This window comes from Bombina bombina, chromosome 2, assembly GCF_027579735.1.
Source record: "Bombina bombina isolate aBomBom1 chromosome 2, aBomBom1.pri, whole genome shotgun sequence".
NCBI classification, from domain to species: Eukaryota; Metazoa; Chordata; class Amphibia; order Anura; family Bombinatoridae; genus Bombina; species Bombina bombina.
The window spans coordinates 1,334,271,109-1,334,295,139 of record NC_069500.1 but is presented as its reverse complement, the minus strand read 5'-3'; the positions used below and the strand labels follow the sequence as shown (position 1 = coordinate 1,334,295,139).

Sequence of the window (24,031 nt, the reverse complement as noted above, 5' to 3'; positions counted from 1 at the left end):
AATCTCAAGGAACTGCCAGATCATCTATCAGAGCAGCTTGAGGATCTCTTGACCTTGAACCGCACCTTGGAAGCTTGGCATTCTGCCGAGACGCCATCAGATCCAACTCCGGCACCCCCGATTTGAAGGTTAACCTGGAGAACACCTCCGGATTGAGAGCCCACTCCCCAGGATGAAATGTCTGTCTGCTCAGGAAATCCGCTTCCCAGTTGTCCACTTCAGGAATGTGGATGGCAGATAGACAACAATTGTTAGCTTCCTCCAACTAAATAATCCGTGCCCCCCTCCTTCATGGCTAAGGAACTCCGAGCTCCTCCTTGGTGGTTGATGTAAGACACTGAGGCTATGTTGTCCGACTGAAACCTGATAAACCGGGCTAAGGACAATTGAGGCCAAGTCATCAGAGCATTGTAAATCGCTCTCAATTTCAAGATGTTTATGGGGAGAGCAGACTCCTCCCAAGTCCATAGTCGCTATGCCTTTAACGAGTCCCAGACTGCTCCCCAGCCTAGTAGGCTGGTGTCCGTAGTCACAATCACCCAGGAAGATCTCCGGAAGCATGTGCCCTGAGACATATGGTCCTGAGAAAGCCAATACGGGAGAGAGTCTCTTGTCGACTGGTCTAGATCTATCCTCTGAGACAGATCGGAATGGTCTCCATTCCATTGTCTGAGCACGCATAATTGCAGAGCTTTCAAATGGAATCGAGCAAATGGAATGATGTCCATGGAAGCGACCTTTAGACCAATTACCTCCATACATTGAGCCACTGATGGCCGAACAGTAGACTGTAGAGAGAGGCAAGAGGAGAGAATTCTGGATTTTCTGACCTCAGTCAGAAAACTTTTCATAGATAGGGAATCTATTATGGTCCCTAAGGGAACTCTTTTCCAGATTCACTTTTCAACCGTGGGAACGTAGAAAAGACTCTGTATGAGAGTTTGCTTGTTGAAAAGATGGTGCCTGAACCAATATGTCGTCCAGGTAGGGTGCCACTGCAATTCCCCGAGACCTGATCACTGCCAAGAGAGCCCCCAGAACCTTTGAGAAAATTCTGGGAGCTGTGGCAAGGCCAAACGGAAGAGCCACAAACTGAAAGTGTCTGTCTAGAAAGGCGAATCTCAGGAATTTGTGATGATCCCTGTGGATGGGAACATGAAGATACGGGTCCTTCAGGTCTATGGATGAACTGACCCTCTTGGACCAAAGGAAGAATGGAACAAATGATTTCCATTTTGAAGGACGGTACCCTGAGAAACTTGTTGAAGCACTTTAGGTCTAAAATGGGTCAAAAAGTTCCCTTTTTTGGGCACCACAAACAGATTTGAATAGAATCCTAGACTCTGTTCCCTTACTGGAACTGGAACAATCACTCCCAGGGAGGAAAGGTCCTGAATGCAGTTCAAGAATGCCTCTCTTTTTACCTGGTCTTGAGAGGTGGAATCTGCCCCTGGGAGGGAACATTTTGAATTCTATTTTGTAACCCTGAGATACTATTGTCAGGGTACCAGGAATCAGACAGACGAGAAGTGCAAAAATAATCACACCTTTATTAATAACAAAAAAATAATAAAAAGTCCACAAGTCAAATAACAAGCCAGGAGTCAAAACCAGAGCTTGTAGTCAGACGAGCCGAGTCAGGAGCCAAAGCGAATAGTCAGATGAGCCGGAATCAGGAACAAGGAAAACAGCAGAATCAGGAACAAGCCAGGGAATACACAGGGACTCTCACAAACAGGTCTAAGACAACGCAAAGGCAAAGCATACTGAACAGAGGCCCTTTAAATAATAAGTGATGACATCACAATTCTGAGACTGCATCCTGTCTCACACAGATGATGCACACCAGTCTGGCCATAAAAGGAAGTGCAGGAAATGAGCAGCATCCCCCCACAATGCACCATAGTCAGGAAGAGAGGTGGGTAAAATGGCTGCCAGCACCACATGGCAAACAAAATGGAAAAAACCCTGACAACTATGTCCACAGCCCAAGGATCCGTAATGGCAGAATCGTAAGACCGGTAAGGAGGCAACGTACTGGCACGCACCTTGTCAAAAACGTCTAGGAACTCTCGGTACTCCTCTGGCAATTGAGATACCGAAGAAGTGCACAAGACTTTAACTGGTTTTCGAAGACAAGTGGAAATACATTGCGGGGGATTTCGGACCTGCGCCAGTCGAGACAGGGATAACCCAGAATAACCGGAAAATGCAAAGAGTTTATCACCTGGAACTGGAGGGTTTCAAAATGGAGAGCCCCAACAGCCATGGACAACGGAGCAGTTTCGTGAGTAACGAGTGCGGGCTGAAGGGGCCTGCCATCAATGGGCTCAATAGCAAGCGGAACGGACCGAGGCAAAACAGGAATGGAGTGCTTTGATACAAAATCAAAAATCACTGTCAATGAAATAGCCCGCAGCACCGGAGTCAACAAGAGCCTGGGTGACTATGGAGGAGTCCACCCAGGAAACGACAACCGTGACCAAAGGTTTCTCCTTAAGCGGTTCCGGGGACGAGGATAAACCACCCAAGGTCTGCCCCCGACAGGACCTTAGGTGTGAGCGTTTCCCGGCCGTGTAGGACAAGACTTCAAAAGGTGGTCCTGTAACCCACAACAGAGGCAGAGCCCCTCCCTCCTCCTAAAGGCCCTCTCTGCCGTGGAGAGACGCGTCAATCCCAACTGCATCGGCTCAGCAGTACCTGGTGACTCGGGACCAGGAGGCATTGGAGGAGAGGGAGGCATGGGTGGGAACGAACACGTAGGAGACAACGGAACAGGAGGCTTCCGCAAGCGCTCCTTGAAAGAGGGCCTCTCTCTGAGTCTGATGTCAATTAGGATCAAAAAAGACACCAATGCCTAGAGATCCTCTGGTAAATCTCTGGCAGCAACTTCGTCTTTAATCGCATCAGAGAGCCCATGAAAGAAGGCGGCAACAAGGGCTTCATTGTTCCAACCAACCTCTGCGGCAAGCGTACGGAACTCAATAGCATACTGAGCAACAGATCTTGTACCTTGCTGAATGGACATGAGTCGTTTAGCAGCAGAGGAGGAGCGAGCCGTAACATCAAATACCCTTCGAAAGGAGGCCACAAATTCAGGGTAATTTGAAATCACAGGTTTATTAGTCTCCCACAAGGGATTAGCCCAGGCAAGAGCTGTGTCAGAGAGTAACGAGATGAGAAATCCCACCTTAGCTCTGTCAGATGGAAACGCCTGAGGTAACATCTCAAAGTAAATGCCCACCTGGTTCAAAAACCTGCACTGAATAGGATCGCCTCCATATCGCTGAGGTAGAGGTGCAGAACCGGACATGCTCCTGGTAGGACTAGGTGCAGCAGCGGAAACAGGAGCAGCCATAACTTGTGGGACACTTTGGTCCAAATATGCAGTGCGAGTCAGCAGGGTTTGCAGGGCTAGTGCAAATTGATCCAAGCAGGTAAAGGTGGATTATTAGCACCATCAGGATTCATGGCCTTTGCGTAATGTCAGGGTGCCAGGAATCAGACAAACGAAAAGTGCAAAAATAATCACACCTTTATTAATAACAAAAAAATAATAAAAAGTCCACAAGTCAAATAACAAGCTAGGAGTCAAAACCAGAGCTGGTAGTCAGACGAGCCGAGTCAGGATCCAAAGCGAATAGTCAGATGAGCCGGAATCAGGAACAAGGAAAACAGCAGAGTCAGGAACAAGTCAGGGATCAGGAACCAGGAAGGACGTCAGACAGCCAGGTAATACACAGGAACTCTCACAAACAAGTCTGAGACAACGCAAAGGCAAATCATACTGAACAGAAGCCCTTTAAATAATAAGTGATGACATCACAATTCTGAGACTGTATCCTGTCTCACACAGATGATGCACACCAGTCTGGCCATAAAAGGAAGTGCAGGAAATGAGCAGCATCCACCACAATGCACCATAGTCAGGAAGACAGGTGAGTAAAATGGCTGCCAGCAGCACATGGCAAACAAAACAGGGAAAAAACCCTGACAACTATGTCCACAGCCCAAGGATCTGGGACATCTCGTCTCCATGCTTGACAAAACAGGGAAAGTCTACCCCCCACTTGATCCGATCCCGGACCGGGGGCCGACCCTTCATGCTGACTTAGACCCAGCTGAGGGTTTCTTTGATTAATTCCCCTTATTCCAAGACTGATTGGGCTTCCAAGAAGACTTGGACTGCTCCTGCTTAGAAGAGGGATAGGAAGACTTCTGACGTTTGAAGTTATGAAAGGAACGAAAATTACTTTGATGTCCTTTGAGTCTGTTCTTGTCTTGCGGAAGAAAAGACCCTTTTCCACCCGCAATATCAGAAATTATTTCTGCCAAACCAGGTCCGAACAAGGTCTTACCCTTGTAAGGAAGCGCCAGAAGCTTGGACTTAGAGGTAACATCAGCTGACCAAGATTTTAGCCAGATATCTTGGCTCCCAGTCTAATAAATTGCATGTTAGCATCAGAAATAAAGGAATTGGCTAGTTTGAGGGCCTTAATCCTATCTTGTATCTCCTCCAATGGAGTCTCTACTAAAGTTGATTCAGACAAGGCATCACACCAATAAGATGCCGCACTTGCTACTGTGGCAACACAAACTGCAGATTGCCAATGAAGACCTTGATGAACATACATCTTCAAATAAGCTTCCAGCTTTTTATCCATGGGATCCTTAAAGGAGCAGCTATCCTCTATAGGGATCGTAGTTTTCTTAGCCAGAGCAGCAACAGGAAACATCTTTTTAACTACGGGACACAGGGAGAAAGGAATCTCTGGCTTCTCCCATTCCTGTGAAATAATCTACTTCACACGGTCTGGGACAGGAAAAAATTCCACAGAGGAAGGAACATCATAGTATTTATTAAGTTTACTAGATGTCTCAGGGTTGACAACAACAGAAGTATTGGAGTCGTCCAAAGTAGCCAATACCTCTTTTAACAGTACACAAAGGTGTTTAAGCTTAAATCTGAAGTTTACTTCTTCAGTATCAGATGAAGGAATAATACTGTTCGAATCTGAGATTTCACCCTCAGAGGCTACTGACGTGTCCTCCTCATCAGACTTATGAGGGAGGGCAACCTACGTAGCAGTAGGTGGATCAGAAACCTTACTACCTGAATGTCTAATTTTCCTCTTACGCTTTCCCAGCATAGGAAAAGCAGATAATGCCGCAGATACCGCAGAAGACACCTGTGCAGCAAAATCTGCAGGGAAATAAACTCCTCCAGGAGGCTGAGAGGAACTGCAGGGCACTGTGTGTGACGCCATAGAGGCTTGGAACGTTTGAGGAGAAACCTGTGACATTGCCTGAACAGCATCATCCTGAGAGACATTGGGCTTAGCGGGCAACAATTTATCTTTAAATTGAAGAATTCTAGCTAAGCATGCAGCACATAATTGCATAGGCAAAACAATGTGTGCCTCTAGGCATAACAAGCATTTGTCAAAAGATACAAAGTCTTCCATGTCCATAATACTAAATAAAAAATTCCCCAAATTGTAGGAAATTTTTAAATACACTATCACTTTAAGAATTTTTAATACCACAGCCGCTTAACAATATGCAAAAATTCTTTAAAATAATAAACCAATCAGGTCCCCTACACCTCAGACAGGCTGAGGTGCCTTACCGTAACACATATACACAATTTGGCTGCCAGAAGTCTCTAAAACGATCGTATAGTAGAGCGACACTGAAGAGACTGAAATTAAATGACGCTGCTCCGCGATTATCCGACAGCAGAGGGAAGTCACATGACCGGCAGAGAGAGGAAACTGCGCAGCAAGTAAAAGGCACGTGTTTCCCTCTGCCTACAACACCGGAGCTAAATTTACACAAACGCTCAAGCAGTCTGTCAGTTAGCCTGTTCTAGCTAAGCAAGCAAAGAAAACCAACTGATATATTTTACGTTTATACATACATCACTGTATAAAACATAAGCCACACACATACTAATAAAGTATTTCAACAAAATTAGCCCAAAGAGGAAAAACGTCCCAATAAAGTGAAGATTAACCCCTAGTCTCAACATACATAATGTGCCTGCCCACTGCAAAAGAGAATCCTGTATAAAGGATTTTAAAATTGTCCCCATCTACTGCATATGAAATATTCTTCTGAAGTGCAAGTCTCCAAGACCTAGAAGACAAAAGTACTTACCTGCAGTCTAGCTGTCCGGCAGGAAGACAGCTCACAAGGCATGAAAGGACACATACTCCTTACAGAGACCTGTAGAAAAAGAAAGAACAGAGTAACCAACTCTGGCTTTCTGTACCATGGACAGCAATGTGTTCGGAAACAAAGCAAGGGCTACCTCACAACTTCCTAACTGCTTAAAAGCCACCACTACTCTACTGAAGAGATATACTTGGACTCAGCTAAACCCAAATCCTTGATTGCAGGGAAAAGTACCCGAAAAAGGAATTAATTTCTTCAGACACCAAACTTCACCTCCTCCATTGACAGAGGCAAAAAGAATGACTGGGGATTTTGGATAGGAGAGTGACACTTAACAGCTTTGCTGTGGTGCTCTTTGCCTCCTCCTGCTGGCCAGGAGTGATATTCCCACTAGTAATTGAATGACATTGTGGACTCTCCATATCTTAGCTATACTATGCTGTTCCTGAGAAGTGAACTCATCAGCAGAAACAATTAATTTAATCTGGCAGCCCTTTAACTATGTGTTTCAACCCTTTGCATAGTCAAAAATGAGTATAAAATTATATAACAACCTAGATTTTATTATTAAGCTGGCATGTCTCTTCATGTAGGATACAACACTGAGGTGTATACATAAATAAGGAGGTAAAGAGGTTGCATTTATATGTTTTATGTTGTGTTTTTTTATAATTATTTTCTTTTAAGGTGATAGGGTTTGAGTTAATTCAACAGTTTTATTTTTATTTTTTTATTTTAAAATTATAGTCACTTATTTGTCAATTTTGTAAAGTCGTAAACTGTGTCATAATTAAAAAAAAGGAAAATTCCTATTAAATTGGAAAACACTAAATTAAATTCTTTTAGTGTTATATACACATTGATTGATAATTCAAAATAAATGACACTACCTATGAGCGAATATGCGATTTTTAACTTTGGATCATATATGCAATATGTGGCTTTTAAATTTTTGCTCCAAACTAGATTACTTTTGCAGATCAAAGTTGGAGTCTGAGAAAAAAAAAGCAAGATTTTTCAACCCCACTCATTTTAAACTTCAGCAGCTGCCACTGCTCCCAGATCAGCTCCGGTTGAATACCACCTAAATGAGTAAAGGTGGGAGCCTACGAGGTATGTTAGTGGGCAAAAAAAATAATGCACACAGAGGAATGAGATATGTCGGTTCCCTATGTACACCTGGTATAAGAAACCGGATGGAATAAGCAATATATTTGTGGTTTACAGTTAAAGGGACACTAATCCCAATTGTTTTCTTTCATGATTCCGATAGAGCAGCAATTTTAAGCAATTTTCTAATTTACTCCCTATTATCAATTTTTCTTCGTTCACTTGCTATCTTTATTTGAAAAGCAAGAATGTAAGCTTAGGAGCCGGCCCATTTTTGGTTCAGCACCTGGGTTGCACTTGCTGATTGGTGGCTAAATGTACCCACCATTCAGCGAGTGCTATCCGGGGTTCTGAACCAAAAATGGGCCGGCTCCTAAGCTTACATTCTTGCTTTTCAAATAAAGATAGCAAGTGAACAAAGGAAAATTGATAACAGGGAGTAAATTAGAAAGTTGCTTAAAATTGCTGGTCTATCGGAATCATGAAAGAAAACAATTGGGTTTAGTGTCCCTTTAATCTAGCAGGTAATGTATCTTTTTATTTTACAAAGCCAATACGCCACACATGCATTTTTATTCATCAGCAGCGCAGCTTTTGTATAAAGTCTCCCTTTAATTACAGTTTTGTGAATCACAATTACCTTCAAATTCTCCATCCCTAGCTTTTGCTGCAAGTTCTGAGGAAGAGATTGTTTCCTGGCAGAGGGCACAATCTTCCAGCGCTGCACTTCTTAGGCCTTGGCTTACTGGAAGATAATGACTATTTTACTTTTACAAGTATTTTCACATGAGAATGAAACAAGGAATAAAGGAAAACAAGAATAAAGTATTTGAGAGCACAAGTGTATATACAAATATATTGAATACTTATTTAAAGGAACATGAAACCCACATTTTTTTTTCTTATTATTTTTCATGACTCAAATATAGCATGTGATTTTAAACAACTTTCCAATTTACTTCTTTTAACCGATTAGCTTCATTCTCTTGGTATCCTTTTTTAAAGGTGCAGCTATGCACTACTGCGAGCTATCTGAAGACATCTGGTGAACCAATGAAAAACAGAATTTATGCTTAACTGATAAATTTCTTTCTCTTGTGATGTATCGAGTCCACCGATTCATCCATACTTGTGGGATATTCTCCTTCCCTACAGGAAGTGGCAAAGAGAGCACCCACAGCAGAGCTGTCTATATAGCTCCTCCCCTAGCTCCGCCCCCCAGTCATTCGACCGAAGGCTAGGAAGAAAAAGGAGAAACTATAGGGGTGCAGTGGTGACTGAAGTTTTTTAATTAAAAATATACTACCTGTCTTAAACAGACAGGGCGGGCCGTAGACTTGATACATCACAAGAGAAAGAAATTTATCAGGTAAGCATAAATTCTGTTTTCTCTTGTAAGATGTATCGAGTCCACGGATTCATCCATACTTGTGGGATACCAATACCAAAGCTTTAGGACACGGATGAAGGGAGGGACAAGACAGGTACCCTAAACGGAAGGCACCACTGCTTGTAAAACCTTTCTCCCAAAAATAGCCTCCGAAGAAGCAAAAGTATTGAATTTGGAAAAAGTATGAAGCGAAGACCAAGTCGCCGCCTTACAAATCTGTTCAACAGAAGCCTCATTTTTAAAAGCCCATGTGGAAGCCACTGCTCTAGTAGAATGAGCAGTAATTCTTTCAGGAGGCTACCGGCCAGCAGTCTCATAAGCCAAACGGATGATGCTTTTCAGCCAAAAGGAAAGAGAGGTAGCCGTAGCCTTCTGACCTCTCCGTTTACCAGAATAAACAACAAACAATGAAGATGTTTGACGGAAATCTTTAGTTGCTTGTAAGTAGAACTTTAAAGCAAAGCACGAACCACATCAAGATTGTGCAACAGACGTTCCTTCACGGATGAAGGATTAGGACACAGAGAAGGAACAACACTCTCCTGATTGATATTCCTATTAGAAACAACCTTAGGAAGAAACCCAGGTTTGGTACGCAAAACCACCTTCTCTGCATGGAAAACTAGGTAAGGTGAGTCACACTGTAAAGCAGATAACTCAGAAACTCTTCGAGCTGAAGAGATAGCTACTAAAAACAAAACTTTCCAAGATAGAAGCTTAATTTCTATGGAATGCATAGGTTCAAACGGAACCCCTTGAAGAACATTAAGAACCAAATTTAGGCTCCATGGTGGAGCAACAGGTTTAAATACAGGCTTGATCCTGACCAAGGCCTGACTAAACACTTGAACGTCTGGGACATCTGCCAGGCGTTTGTGTAAAAGAATAGACAAAGCAGATATTTGTCCTTTTAAGAAACTAGCTGATAATCCCTTCTCCAATCCTTCTTGGAGAAAGGACAAAATTCTAGGAATCCTAATCTTACTCCATGAGTAACCCTTGGATTCACACCAACAAAGATATCCTGGTGACAGGCTTTCTAGCCTGAATCAGGGAATCAATGAAACCACGCTTTGATAGAATCAGGCGTTCAATCTCCAAGCAGTCAGACGCAGAGAAATTAGATTTGGATGCTTGAATGGACCTTGGATTAGAAGGTCCTGCCTCACTGGCAGAGTCCACGGTGGAACAGACGACATGTCCACCAGGTCTGCATACCAAGTCCTGCGTCGCCAAGCAGGCGCTATCAGAATCACGGAAGCTCTCTCCTGCTTGATTCTGGCAACCAGACGTGGGAGGAGAGGAAACGGTGGAAATACATAAGCCAGATTGAAGAACCAGGGCACTGCCAGAGCATCTATCAGTACCGCCTGGGGATCCCGGGACCTGGACCCGTAACAAGGAAGTTTGGCGTTCTGTCGGGACACCATCAGATCCAATTCTGGTGTGCCCCATAGCTGAGTCAGCTGGGCAAATACCTCCGGATGGAGCTCCCACTCCCCCGGATGAAAAGTCTGACAACTTAGGAAATCCGCCTCCCAGTTCTCTACCCCTGGGATATGGATTGCTGAGAGAGGGCAAGAGTGATCCTCCGCCTATCGGATTATTTTGGTTACCTCCATCATCGCTAGAGAACTCTGTGTTCCTCCTTGATGATTGATAAAGGCTACAGTCGTGATGTTGTCCGACTTCTGATGAATTTGGCCGCAGCTAACTGAGGCCATGCCTGAAGCGTATTGAATATCGCTCTCAGTTCTAGAATGTTTATCGGGAGGAGAGATTCCTCCCGAGACCATAAGCCCTGTGCTTTCAGGGTTCCAGACTACACCCCAGCCTAGCAGGCTGGCATCTGTCGTTACTATGAGCCACTATGGCCTGCGGAAACACATGCCCTGAGACAGGTGATCCTGAGACAAGCACCAGAGAAGAGAATCTCTGGTCTATTGGTCCAGATAAAGTTGAGGAGATAAATCTGCATAATCCCCATTCCACTGTTTGAGCATGCATAGTTGCAGTGGTCTGAGGTGTAGGCGGGCATAAGGAACTATGTCCATTGCCGCTACCATGAGTCCAATTACCTCCATACACTGAGCCACTGATGAATGGAATGAAGAGCTCGGCAAGTGATTAAAAGTTTTGATTTTCTGACCTCCGTCAAACTCTTGTGAGAGGGACGAGAGAACATTTTTTTATGTTCACCTTCCATCCGTGAGATCTCAGAAAAGCCAACACGATGTCCGTGTGAGACTTGGCTAGCTGGAAAATCGACGCCTGAATTAAGATGTCGTCTCGATAAGGCGCCACTGCTATACCCCGCGGTCTTAGACCCCCCAAAAGGGACCCTAGCACCTTTGTGAAAATTCTGGGAGCCGTGGCCAACCCGAAAGGAAGGCCCACAAACTGGTAATGCCTGTCCAGAAAGGCGAATCTGAGGAATTGATGATGATCTCTGTGAATAGGGATGTGTAGATACGCATCCTTTAAATCCACGGTAGTCATATATTGACCCTCCTGGATCAGAGGAAGAATAGTCCGAATAGTCTCCATCTTGAAAGATGGTACTCTGAGGAATTTTTTTAGAATTTTGAGATCCAAGATCGGTCTGAAAGTTCCCTCTTTTTTGGGAACCACAAACAGGTTGGAGAAAAAAAACTAGCCCTTGTTCCGCTCTTGGAACAGGGCGGATCACTCCCATGGTATGTAGGTCTTCTACACAGCGTAAGAACGCCTCACTCTTTGTCTGGTTTGCAGACAATTGAGAAATGTGAAATCTCCCCCTTGGGGGGAGTCTATGCAGTCCAGAAGATATCCTTGGGACACAATTTCTAAAGCCCAGGAATCGTGAACATCTCTTGCCCAAGCCTGAGCGAAGAGAGAGAGTCTGCCCCCTACTAGATCCGGACCCGGATCGGGGGCTACCCCTTCATGCTGTCTTAGAGGCAGCAGCAGGCTTCTTGGCCTGTTTACCTTTGTTCCAAGCCTGATTAGGTCTCCAGACTGACTTGGATTAGACAGAATTCCCCTCTTGCTTTGCTGCAGGGGAAGCTGAAGCGGGACCTTTGAAGTTCCGAAAGGAACGAAAATTATTTTGTTTGGTCCTCATCTTATTTGTTTTATCCTGAGGGAGGGCATGGCCTTTCCCTCCAGTGATGTCTGAAATAATTTCTTTCAGTGTGGGCCCGAATAGGGTCTTTCCTTTGAAAGGGATGTTCAACAACTTAGATTTTGATGACACATCAGCAGACCAGGACTTAAGCCATAACGCCCTGCGTGCTAAAATGGCAAAACCTGAATTCTTTGCCGCTAATTTAGCCATTTGGAAAGCGGCATCTGTAATGAAAGAATTAGCCAACTTAAGGGCCTTAACTCTATCCATAATATCCTCTAAAGGAGTCTCCACCGGGAGAGCCTCTTCTAGAGCCTCAAACCAGAAAGCAGCTGCAGTAGTTACAGGAACAATGCATGCAATAGGTTGGAGAAGAAAACCTTGATGAACAAAAATTTTCTTTAGGAGACCCTCTAATTTTTTATCCATAGGATCTTTGAAAGCACAACTGTCTTCGATAGGTATAGTTGTACGCTTAGCAAGAGTAGAAATAGCTCCCTCCACCTTAGGAACAGTCTGCCACAAGTCCTGTATGGTGTCAGATATGGGAAACATTTTCTTAAAAACAAGAGGGGGAGCGAACGGAATACCTGGTCTATCCCACTCCTTAGTAACAATAGTCACAATCCTCTTAGGGACTGGAAAAACATCAGTGTCAACAGGACCACTATAGGGTCACAATCGTCTAGAGTAGCTAATACCTCCTTGAGCAATAAGCGTAGGTGTTCAAGCTTAAATTTAAAGGCCGTCATATCAGAATCTGTCTGAGGGAGCATCTTCCTGAATCAGAAATCTCTCCCTCACATAACAAATCCATTACCCCTACTTCAGAACATTGTGATGGTATATCGGATACGGCTACTAAAGCGTCAGACGGCTCAGCATTTGTTCTTAACCCAGAGCTGTCACGCTTTCCTTGTAAACCATGCAGTTTAGAGAAAACCTCTGTGAGGGTTTTATTCATAACTATGGCCATGTCTTGTAAAGTAAATGAATTTGACGCATTAGAGGTACTTGGCGTCACTTGTGCGGGCGTTACTGGTTGTGACACTTGGGGAGAGCTAGAGGCTAAACCCTCATTTCCTTCTAACTGAGAATCATCTATTGCAATATTTTTAAGTGCTAAAATATGCTCTTTATAATTTATAGACATATTAGTGCAAGTGGGACACATTCTAAGAGGGGGTTCCACAATGGCTTCTAAACACATAGAACAAGGATTTTCCTTGGTGTCAGACATGTTAAACAGGCTAGTAATGAAACAAACAAGCTTGGAAAACACTTTAATTAAAGAAAATAACACTTTAAACAAAAATTGTACTGTGCCTTTAAGAGAAAAAAGCTGTACAAACACTGCAAAACAATGTAAAAAAGCAGTAAACAAAACAACATTTTAATAGTAGCATCATAAAGCCTTAGTAACTTTGCACCACTATGCAAAAAAACAATTAACCCCTTAATGTAAAAACCGGATTGAAAAAACTTCAAAACCGGTAAAATAACGTTCAGCACCTTGCCACAGCTCTGCTGTGGCGCCTACCTGCCCTTTAGGAACGATTTGTGGGGAAAAAACCTCTCGCATCTGTTGAGATCAAAGTCCAGGTTGGAAGAACAAAAGAAGCCCCTTGAACTAAACGATGGTGATCTGTCCACCACGTCAGAGAGTGTCGTACAATCGGATTTAAAGATATTAACTGTGATATTTTAGTATAATCCCTGCACCACTGGTTCAGCATACAAAGCTGAAGAGGTCGCATGTGAAAACGAGCAAAGGGGATCGCGTCCGATGCAGCAGTCATAAGACCTAGAATTTCCATGCATAAGGCTACCGAAGAGAATGATTGAGACTGAAGGTTTCGACAAGCTGAAACCAATTTCAGACGTCTCTTGTCCGTCAGAGACAAAGTCATGGACACTGAATCTATTTGGAAACCTAAAAAGGTTACCCTTATTTGAGGAATCAATGAACTCTTTGGTAAATTGATCCTCCAACCATGTTCTTGAAGAAACGACACAAGTCGATTCGTATGAAATTCTGCTAAATGTGAAGACTGAGCAAGTACCAAGATATCGTCCAAATAAGGAAATACCACAATACCCTGTTCTCTGATTACAGATAGAAGGGCACCGAGAACCTTTGAAAAAATCCTTGGAGCTGTTGCTAGGCCGAACGGCAGAGCCACAAACTGGTAATGCTTGTCTAGAAAAGAGAATCTCAGAAACTGAAAGTGATCTGGATGAATCGGAATATACAGATATGCATCCTGTAAATCTATTGTGGACATATAATGCCCTTGCTGAACAAAAGGCAGAATAGTCCTTATAGTTACCATTTTGAATGTTGGTATCCTTACAAAACGATTCAATATTTTTAAATCCAGAACTGGTCTGAAGGAATTCTCCTTCTTTGGTACAATGAATAGATTTGAGTAAAACCCCAGACCCTGTTCCAGAACTGGAACTGGCACAATTACTCCAGCCAACTCTAGATCTGAAACACATTTCAGAAATGTTTGAGCTTTCACTGGGTTTATTGGAATGCGAGAAAGAAAAAATCTTCTTGCAGGAGGCCTTACCTTGAAACCTATTCTGTACCCTTGTGAAACAATGTTCTGAATCCAAAGACTGTGAATCGAATTGATAGAATTTCTTTGAAAAATCGTAATCTGCCCCCTACCAGCTGTGCTGGAATGAGGGCCGCACCTTCATGTGGACTTGGGAGATGGCTTTGGCTTTCTGAAAGGCTTGGATTTATTCCAGACTGGAGATGGTTTCCAAACAGAAAACCGTTCCTTTAGGGGAAGGATCAGGCTTCTGTTCCTTATTCTGACGAAAGGAACGAAAAAAAGTTCCTTTCCCCCCAGTAACAGTTGAAATAATAGAATCCAACTGGGAACCAAACAATTTATTACCTTGGAAAGAAAGGGAAAGCAAAGTTGACTTAGAAGACATATCTGCATTCTAAGTTTTAAGCCATAAAGCTCTTCTAGCTAAAATAGCTAAAGACATATACCTGACATCAACTCTAATGATATCAAAGATGGCATCACAAATAAAGTTATTAGCATGTTGAAGAAGTTTAACAATGCTATGAGTATTATGATCTGGCACTTGTTGTGCCAAAGCCTCCAACCAAAAAGTGGAAGCTGCCGCAACATCAGCCAAAGAAATAGCAGGCCTAAGAAGATTACCTGAACATAAATAAGCTTTCCTTAGAAAGGATTCAATTTTTCTATCTAAAGGATCCTTAAAGGAAGTACTATCTGCCGTAGGAATAGTAGTACGTTTAGCGAGAGTAGAGATAGCCCCATCAACTTTAGGGATTTTGTCCCAAAACTCTAATCTGTCAGATGGCACAGGATACAATTTCTTAAACCTTTTAGGAGTAGTAAATGAATTACCCAGATTATTCCATTCCCTAGAAATTACTTCAGAAATAGCATCAGGGACAGGAAAAACTTCCGAAATAACTAAAGGAGGTTTAAAAAACGAATTTAAACGCTTAGTAGATTTAGTATCAAGAGGACTAGATTCCTCCATCTCTAATGCGATTAAAACTTCTTTAAGTAAAGAACGAATAAATTCCATTTTAAATAAATATGAAGATTTATCAGTGTCAATATCTGAGACAGAATCCTCTGAACCAGAAAAATCATCATCAGAAACAGACAAATCAGAATGATGATGTTCATTTAAAAATTCATCTGAAAAATGTGAAGTTTTAAAAGACCTTTTACGTTTACTGGAAGGAGGAATAACAGACATAGCCTTCCTAATAGATTTAGAAACAAAATCTCTTATATTAACAGGAACATCCTGATTATTAGATGTTGATGGAACAGTTACCACAAGTTTACAGCAAATACACTTAACTTTGGTAGAACCAGCATCAGGCAGCGTTTTTCCAGAAGTAGCTTCTGATCCAGGGTCAATCTGAGACATCTTGCAATATGTAAGAGAAAAAACAACATATAAAGCAAAATCTATCAAATTCCTTAAAAGACAGTTTCAGGAATGGGAAAAAATGCCAATGAACAAGCCTCTAGCAACCAGAAGCAAATGAAAAATGAGACTTAAATAATGTGAAAAAAGGTGGAGACAAAAATGACGCCCACATTTTTTAGCGCCAAATAAGACGCCCACATTATTGGCGCCTAAATGCTTTTGGCGCCAAGAATGACGCCACATCCGGTGACACCGACATTTTTAGCTCAAAACGTCAAAAAAATTACGCAAACACGAACAACTTCCGGCGACAAGTATGACGCCGGAAATGACAAAGAAATTTTTTGCGCCAAAAAAGTCAGCGCCAAGAATGACGCAATAAAAACATAATTTTTGCTTACCTGATAAATTTATTTCTCTTGTAGTGTGTTCAGTCCACGGGTCATCCATTACTTATGGGATATATTCTCCTTTCCAACAGGAAGTTGCAAGAGGATCACCCAAGCAGAGCTGCTATATAGCTCCTCCCCTCACATGTCATATCCAGTCATTCGACCGAAACAAGACGAGAAAGGAGAAACTATAGGGTGCAGTGGTGACTGGAGTTATAATTTAAAATTTAGAACCTGCCTCAAAAAGACAGGGCGGGCCGTGGACTGAACACACTACAAGAGAAATAAATTTATCAGGTAAGCATAAATTATGTTTTCTCTTGTTAAGTGTGTACAGTCCACGGGTCATCCATTACTTATGGGATACCAATACCAAAGCTAAAGTACACGGATGATGGGAGGGACAAGGCAGGAACATTAAACAGAAGGAACCACTGCCTGTAGAACCTTTCTCCCAAAAACAGCCTCCGAAGAAGCAAAAGTGTCAAATTTGTAAAATTTGGAAAAAGTATGAAGTGAAGACCAAGTTGCAGCCTTGCAAATCTGTTCAACAGAGGCCTCATTCTTAAAGGCCCAGGTGGAAGCCACAGCTCTAGTGGAATGAGCTGTAATTCTTTCAGGAGGCTGCTGTCCAGCAGTCTCATAGGCTAAGCGTATTATGCTACGAAGCCAAAAAGAGAGAGAGGTAGCCGAAGCCTTTTGACCTCTCCTCTGTCCAGAGTAAACGACAAACAGAGAAGTTTGTCGAAAATCTTTAGTTGCCTGTAAGTAGAACTTCAGGGCACGGACCACGTCTAGATTATGCAAAAGACGTTCCTTCTTTGAAGAAGGATTAGGACATAACGATGGAACAACAATCTCTTGATTGATATTCCTGTTAGAAACAACCTTAGGTAAAAACCCAGGTTTAGTACGCAGGACTACCTTGTCTGAATGAAAGATCAGATAAGGAGAATCACAATGTAAGGCAGATAACTCAGAGACTCTTCGAGCCGAGGAAATAGCCATCAAAAACAGAACTTTCCAAGATAAAAGCTTAATATCAATGGAATGAAGGGGTTCAAACGGAAGAACTTTAAGAACCAAGTTTAAGCTCCACGGAGGAGCAACAGTTTTAAACACAGGTTTAATCCTAGCCAAAGCATGACAAAAAGCCTGGACGTCTGGATTCTCTGCCAGACGCTTGTGTAAAAGAATAGACAGAGCAGAAATCTGTCCCTTTAGCGAACTAGCGGATAAGCCCTTTTCTAAACCCTCTTGTAGAAAAGACAATATCCTAGGAATCCTAACCTTACTCCATGAGTAACTCTTGGATTCACACCAATATAAATATTTACGCCATATCTTGTGGTAAATTTTTCTGGTAACAGGTTTCCGAGCCTGTATTAATGTATCAATAACCGAATCCGAAAACCCACGCTTTGATAGAATCAAGCGTTCAATTTCCAAGCAGTCAGCCTCAGAGAAATTAGGTTTGGATGGTTGAAAGGACCCTGGATTAGAAGGTCCTGCCTCAGGGGTAGAGACCATGGTGGACAGGACGACATGTCCACTAGGTCTGCATACCAGTTCCTGCGTGGCCACGCAGGCGCTATCAGAATCACTGATGCCCTCTCCTGTTTGATCCTGGCAATCAGTCGAGGTAGCAATGGAAAAGGTGGAAACACATAAGCTATGTTGAAAACCCAAGGGGCTGCTAGTGCATCTACCAGCACCGCACCCGGGTCCCTGGACCTGGATCCGTAACAAGGAAGCTTGGCGTTCTGGCGAGATGCCATGAGATCCAGATCCGGTTTGCCCCAACGACGAATCAGTTGAGCAAATACCTCCGGGTGAAGTTCCCACTCCCCCGGATGAAAGGTCTGTCGACTTAGAAAATCTGCCTCCCAGTTCTCCACGCCTGGGATGTAGATCGCTGACAGGTGGCAAGAGTGAGACTCTGCCCAGCGAATTATCTTCGAGACTTCCAACATCGCTAGGGAACTCCTGGTTCCCCCTTGATGATTGATGTAAGCCACAGTCGTGATGTTGTCCGACTGAAATCTGATGAACCTCAGTGTTGCTAACTGAGGCCAAGTTAGAAGAACATTGAATATTGCTCTTAATTCTAGAATGTTTATCGGGAGGAGTCTCTCCTCCTGAGTCCACGATCCCTGAGCCTTCAGGGAGTTCCAGACTGCTCCCCAGCCTAGTAGGCTGGCATCTGTTGTTACAATCGTCCAATCTGGTCTGCGAAAAGTCATTCCTTTGGACAGATGAACCCGTGACAACCACCAGAGAAGAGAATCTCTGGTCTCCTGGTCCAGATTTAGCAAAGGGGACAGATCTGAGTAATCCCCGTTCCATTGACTTAGCATGCATAGTTGCAGTGGTCTGAGATGTAGGCACGCAAATGGCACTATGTCCATTGCCGCGACCATTAAGACTTTGCATTTTGAAAACTTGACGCTTGTATCAGAATGTCGTCTAGGAACCTTTGTAAAAATTCTCGGGGCCGTAGCTAACCCGAAGGGAAGAGCTACAAACTGGTAATGCCTGTCTAGAAAGGCAAACCTTAGGTACCGATAATGATCTTTGTGAATCGGTATGTGAAGGTAGGCATCCTTTAAGTCCACTGTGGTCATATATTGACCCTCTTGGATCATGGGTAGGATGGTCCGAATGGTTTCCATCTTGAACGACGGAACCCTTAGGAATTTGTTTAAGATTTTTAAGTCTAAGATTGGTCTGAAAGTTCCCTCTTTCTTGGGAACCACAAACAGATTTGAATAAAACCCTTGCCCCTGTTCCGTTCGCGGAACTGGGTGGATCACTCCCATCACTAAGAGGTCTTGTACACATTGTAGAAATGCCTCTTTCTTTACTAGGTTTGTTGATAACCTTGACAGATGAAACCTCCCTTGTGGAGGAGAAGTTTTGAAATCCAGAAGATATCCCTGAGATATAATCTCCAACGTCCAGGGATCTTGTACATCTCTTGCCCAAGCCTGGGCGAAGAGAGAAAGTCTGCCCCCCACTAGATCCGTCTCCGGAAAGGGGGCCCTGTCTTCATGCTGTCTTAGGGGCGGAAGTAGGCTTTCTGGCCTGCTTGCCCTTGTTCCATGACTGGTTGCCTTTCCAACCTTGTCTGTAACGAGCAGTAGTTCCTTCCTGTTTTGGAGCGGAGGAAGTTGATGCTGCTCCTGCCTTGAAATTACGAAAGGCACGAAAATTAGACTGTTTGGCCTTTGATTTGGCCCTGTCCTGAGGAAGGGTGTGGCCCTTACCTCCAGTAATGTCAGCAATAATTTCCTTCAAGCCGGGCCCGAATAAGGTCTGCCCTTTGAAAGGAATGTTTAGTAGTTTAGACTTAGAAGTTACATCTGCTGACCAGGATTTAAGCCATAGCGCTCTGCGCGCCTGTATGGCGAATCCGGAATTCTTAGCCGTAAGTTTGGTTAAATGCACTACGGCATCCGAAACAAACGCATTAGCCAGCTTAAGGGTTCTAATCTTGCTCAAAGATTCATCCAATGATGCTGTGCGAATCGCCTCTTCCAGAGACTCAAACCAGAATGCCGCTGCAGCAGTGACAGGCGCAATGCATGCAAGAGGCTGTAATATAAAACCTTGTTGAACAAACATTTTCTTAAGGTAACCCTCTAATTTTTTATCCATTGGATCTGAGAAAGCACAGCTATCCTCCACCGGGATAGTGGTACGCTTGGCTAAAGTAGAAACTGCTCCCTCCACCTTAGGGACCGTCTGCCATAAGTCTCGTGTGGTGGCGTCTATAGGGAACATTTTTCTAAATATCGGAGGAGGGGAAAAAGGCACACCGGGTCTATCCCACTCCTTGCTAATAATCTCTGTAAGCCTCTTTGGTATAGGAAAAACGTCAGTACACACCGGTACCGCATAGTATTTATCCAGCCTACATAATTTCTCTGGGATTGCCACCGTGTCACAATCATTCAGAGCCGCTAACACCTCCCCTAGCAACACGTGGAGGTTCTCAAGCTTAAATTTAAAATTTGAAATTTCTGAATCCGGTCTCCCCGAATCAGAACCATCACCCACAGAATGAAGCTCTCCGTCCTCATGTTCTGCAAATTGTGACGCAGTATCAGACATGGCTCTCGTGTCATCGGCGCGCTCTGTCCTTAACCCAGAGCTGTCGCGCTTGCCTCTTAACTCGGGCATATTGTATAATACTTCTTTCATAACATTAGCCATATCATGTAAAGTGATTTGTAAGGGCCTTGATGTACTTGGCGCCTCAATCTTACGCACCTCCCGAGCGGGAGACGAAGGTACTGACACGTGAGGAGAGTTAGACGGCATAACTTCCCCCTCGTTGTCTGGTGATAATTTCTTTATCGGTACAGATTGACTTTTATTCAAAGTAATACCAATACAATTGGTACACATATTTCTATTGGGCTCCACATCGGCTTTTAAACATAATGAACAAGCAGATTCCTCTGTATCAGACATGTTTAAACAGACTAGCAATGAAGCTAGCAAGCTTGGAAATTACTTCAATAAGTTTACAAGCAATATAAAAAACGCTGCAGCGCTTTTTTAAAAAACACAATTGAATAACAAAGAACTAGTTCAGTTATAGTCAACAATTCTTTAAATGTATTAATTAGCAGAGGATTGCACCCATTAGCAAAAGGATGATTAACCCCTCAGTACCCAAAAAAACGATATCAAATTAAGATTTAACGCTTTTATCACAGTCCAGCACACTGTCACAGGTCTGCTGTGACTGATTACCTCCCTCAAAAACGAATTTTGAAGATCCCTGAGCTCTCTGGAGACGTCCTGGATCAAAGAGGAAGAAGCAGGAAGACTGTGCTAGAATTTTAACTGCGCAACAAGGCGCTAAAAAAGGTCCCTCCCACTCCTATTACAAAAGTGGGAGACCTGATATAACGGTTTCTATGCAGAAAACAGAATTTATGTTTACCTGATAAATTTCTTTCTCCAACGGTGTGTCCGGTCCACGGCGTCATCCTTACTTGTGGGATATTCTCTTCCCCAACAGGAAATGGCAAAGAGCCCAGCAAAGCTGGTCACATGATCCCTCCTAGGCTCCGCCTACCCCAGTCATTCGACCGACGTTAAGGAGGAATATTTGCATAGGAGAAACCATATGGTACCGTGGTGACTGTAGTTAAAGAAAATAAAATATCAGACCTGATTAAAAAAACCAGGGCGGGCCGTGGACCGGACACACCGTTGGAGAAAGAAATTTATCAGGTAAACATAAATTCTGTTTTCTCCAACATAGGTGTGTCCGGTCCACGGCGTCATCCTTACTTGTGGGAACCAATACCAAAGCTTTAGGACACGGATGAAGGGAGGGAGCAAATCAGGTCACCTAAATGGAAGGCACCACGGCTTGCAAAACCTTTCTCCCAAAAATAGCCTCAGAAGAAGCAAAAGTATCAAACTTGTAAAATTTGGTAAAAGTGTGCAGTGAAGACCAAGTCGCTGCCCTACATATCTGATCAACAGAAGCCTCGTTCTTGAAGGCCCATGTGGAAGCCACAGCCCTAGTGGAATGAGCTGTGATTCTTTCGGGAGGCTGCCGTCCGGCAGTCTCGTAAGCCAATCTGATGATGCTTTTAATCCAAAAAGAGAGAGAGGTAGAAGTTGCTTTTTGACCTCTCCTTTTACCGGAATAAACAACAAACAAGGAAGATGTTTGTCTAAAATCCTTTGTAGCATCTAAATAGAATTTTAGAGCGCGAACAACATCCAAATTGTGCAACAAACGTTCCTTCTTTGAAACTGGTTTTGGACACAGAGAAGGTACGATAATCTCCTGGTTAATGTTTTTGTTAGAAACAACTTTTGGAAGAAAACCAGGTTTAGTACGTAAAACCACCTTATCTGCATGGAACACCAGATAAGGAGGAGAACACTGCAGAGCAGATAATTCTGAGACTCTTCTAGCAGAAGAAATCGCAACTAAAAACAAAACTTTCCAAGATAATAACTTAATATCAACGGAATGTAAGGGTTCAAATGGAACCCCCTGAAGAACTGAAAGAACTAAATTGAGACTCCAAGGAGGAGTCAAAGGTTTGTAAACAGGCTTGATTCTAACCAGAGCCTGAACAAAGGCTTGAACATCTGGCACAGCTGCCAGCTTTTTGTGAAGTAATACCGACAAGGCAGAAATCTGTCCCTTCAGGGAACTTGCAGATAATCCTTTTTCCAATCCTTCTTGAAGGAAGGATAGAATCCTAGGAATCTTAACCTTGTCCCAAGGGAATCCTTTAGATTCACACCAACAGATATATTTTTTCCAAATTTTGTGGTAAATCTTTCTAGTCACAGGCTTTCTGGCCTGAACAAGAGTATCGATAACAGAATCTGAGAATCCTCGCTTCGATAAAATCAAGCGTTCAATCTCCAAGCAGTCAGCTGGAGTGAAACCAGATTCGGATGTTCGAACGGACCCTGAACAAGAAGGTCTCGTCTCAAAGGTAGCTTCCAAGGTGGAGCCGATGACATATTCACCAGATCTGCATACCAAGTCCTGCGTGGCCACGCAGGAGCTATCAAGATCACCGACGCCCTCTCCTGCTTGATCCTGGCTATCAGCCTGGGGATGAGAGGAAATGGCGGGAACACATAAGCTAGTTTGAAGGTCCAAGGTGCTACTAGTGCATCCACTAGAGCCGCCTTGGGATCCCTGGATCTGGCCCCGTAGCAAGGAACTTTGAAGTTCTGACGAGAGGCCATCAGATCCATGTCTGGAATGCCCCACAGGTGAGTGACTTGGGCAAAGATTTCCGGATGGAGTTCCCACTCCCCCGGATGCAATGTCTGCCGACTCAGAAAATCCGCTTCCCAATTTTCCACTCCTGGGATGTGGATAGCAGACAGGTGGCAGGAGTGAGACTCCGCCCAAAGAATAATTTTGGTTACTTCTTCCATCGCTAGGGAACTCCTTGTTCCCCCCTGATGGTTGATGTACGCAACAGCCGTCATGTTGTCTGATTGAAACCGTATGAACCTGGTCCTCGCAAGCTGGGGCCAGGCCTGGAGAGCATTGAATATCGCTCTCAGTTCCAGAATATTTATCGGTAGAAGAGATTCTTCCCGAGACCAAAGACCCTGAGCTTTCAGGGATCCCCAGACCGCGCCCCAGCCTATCAGACTGGCGTCGGTCGTGACAATGACCCACTCTGGTCTGTGGAACATCATCCCTTGAGACAGATTGTCCAGGGACAGCCACCAACGGAGTGAGTCTCTGGTCTTCTGATTTACTTGTATCTTCGGAGACAAGTCTGTATAGTCCCCATTCCACTGACTGAGCATGCACAGTTGTAATGGTCTTAGATGAATGCGCGCAAAAGGAACTATGTCCATCGCCGCCACCATCAACCCGATCACTTCCATGCACTGAGCTATGGAAGGAAGAGGAACGGAATGAAGTATCCGACAAGAGTCCAGAAGCTTTGTTTTTCTGGCCTCTGTTAGAAAGATCCTCATTTCTAAGGAGTCTATAATTGTTCCCAAGAAGGGAACCCTTGTTGACGGGGATAGAGAACTCTTTTCCACGTTCACTTTCCAGCCGTGAGATCTGAGAAAGGCCAGGACAATGTCCGTGTGAGCCTTTGCTTGAGGAAGGGACGACGCTTGAATCAGAATGTCGTCCAGGTAAGGTACTACTGCAATGCCCCTTGGTCTTAGCACCGCTAGAAGGGACCCTAGTACCTTTGTGAAAATCCTTGGAGCAGTGGCTAATCCGAAAGGAAGCGCCACGAACTGGTAATGTTTGTCCAGGAATGCAAACCTTAGGAACCGATGATGTTCCTTGTGGATAGGAATATGTAGATACGCATCCTTTAAATCCACCGTGGTCATGAATTGACCTTCCTGGATGGAAGGAAGGATAGTTCGAATGGT

The 24,031-nt window shown here is 43.7% G+C and overlaps 1 protein-coding gene across 3 annotated transcripts in view; it reads right to left on the bottom strand.

The window, feature by feature from the left end:
• The window catches only part of ZFYVE28 (zinc finger FYVE-type containing 28), a 529,419-nt gene that overhangs the window by 28,246 nt on the left and 477,142 nt on the right, over positions 1-24,031 (bottom strand). For all 3 annotated transcript variants that reach the window (XM_053704206.1, XM_053704207.1, XM_053704208.1), the window contains one exon: positions 7,928-8,032. In XM_053704206.1, the coding sequence (XP_053560181.1) occupies positions 7,928-8,032 (105 nt within the window). The remainder of the gene's footprint in view (positions 1-7,927; positions 8,033-24,031) is intronic.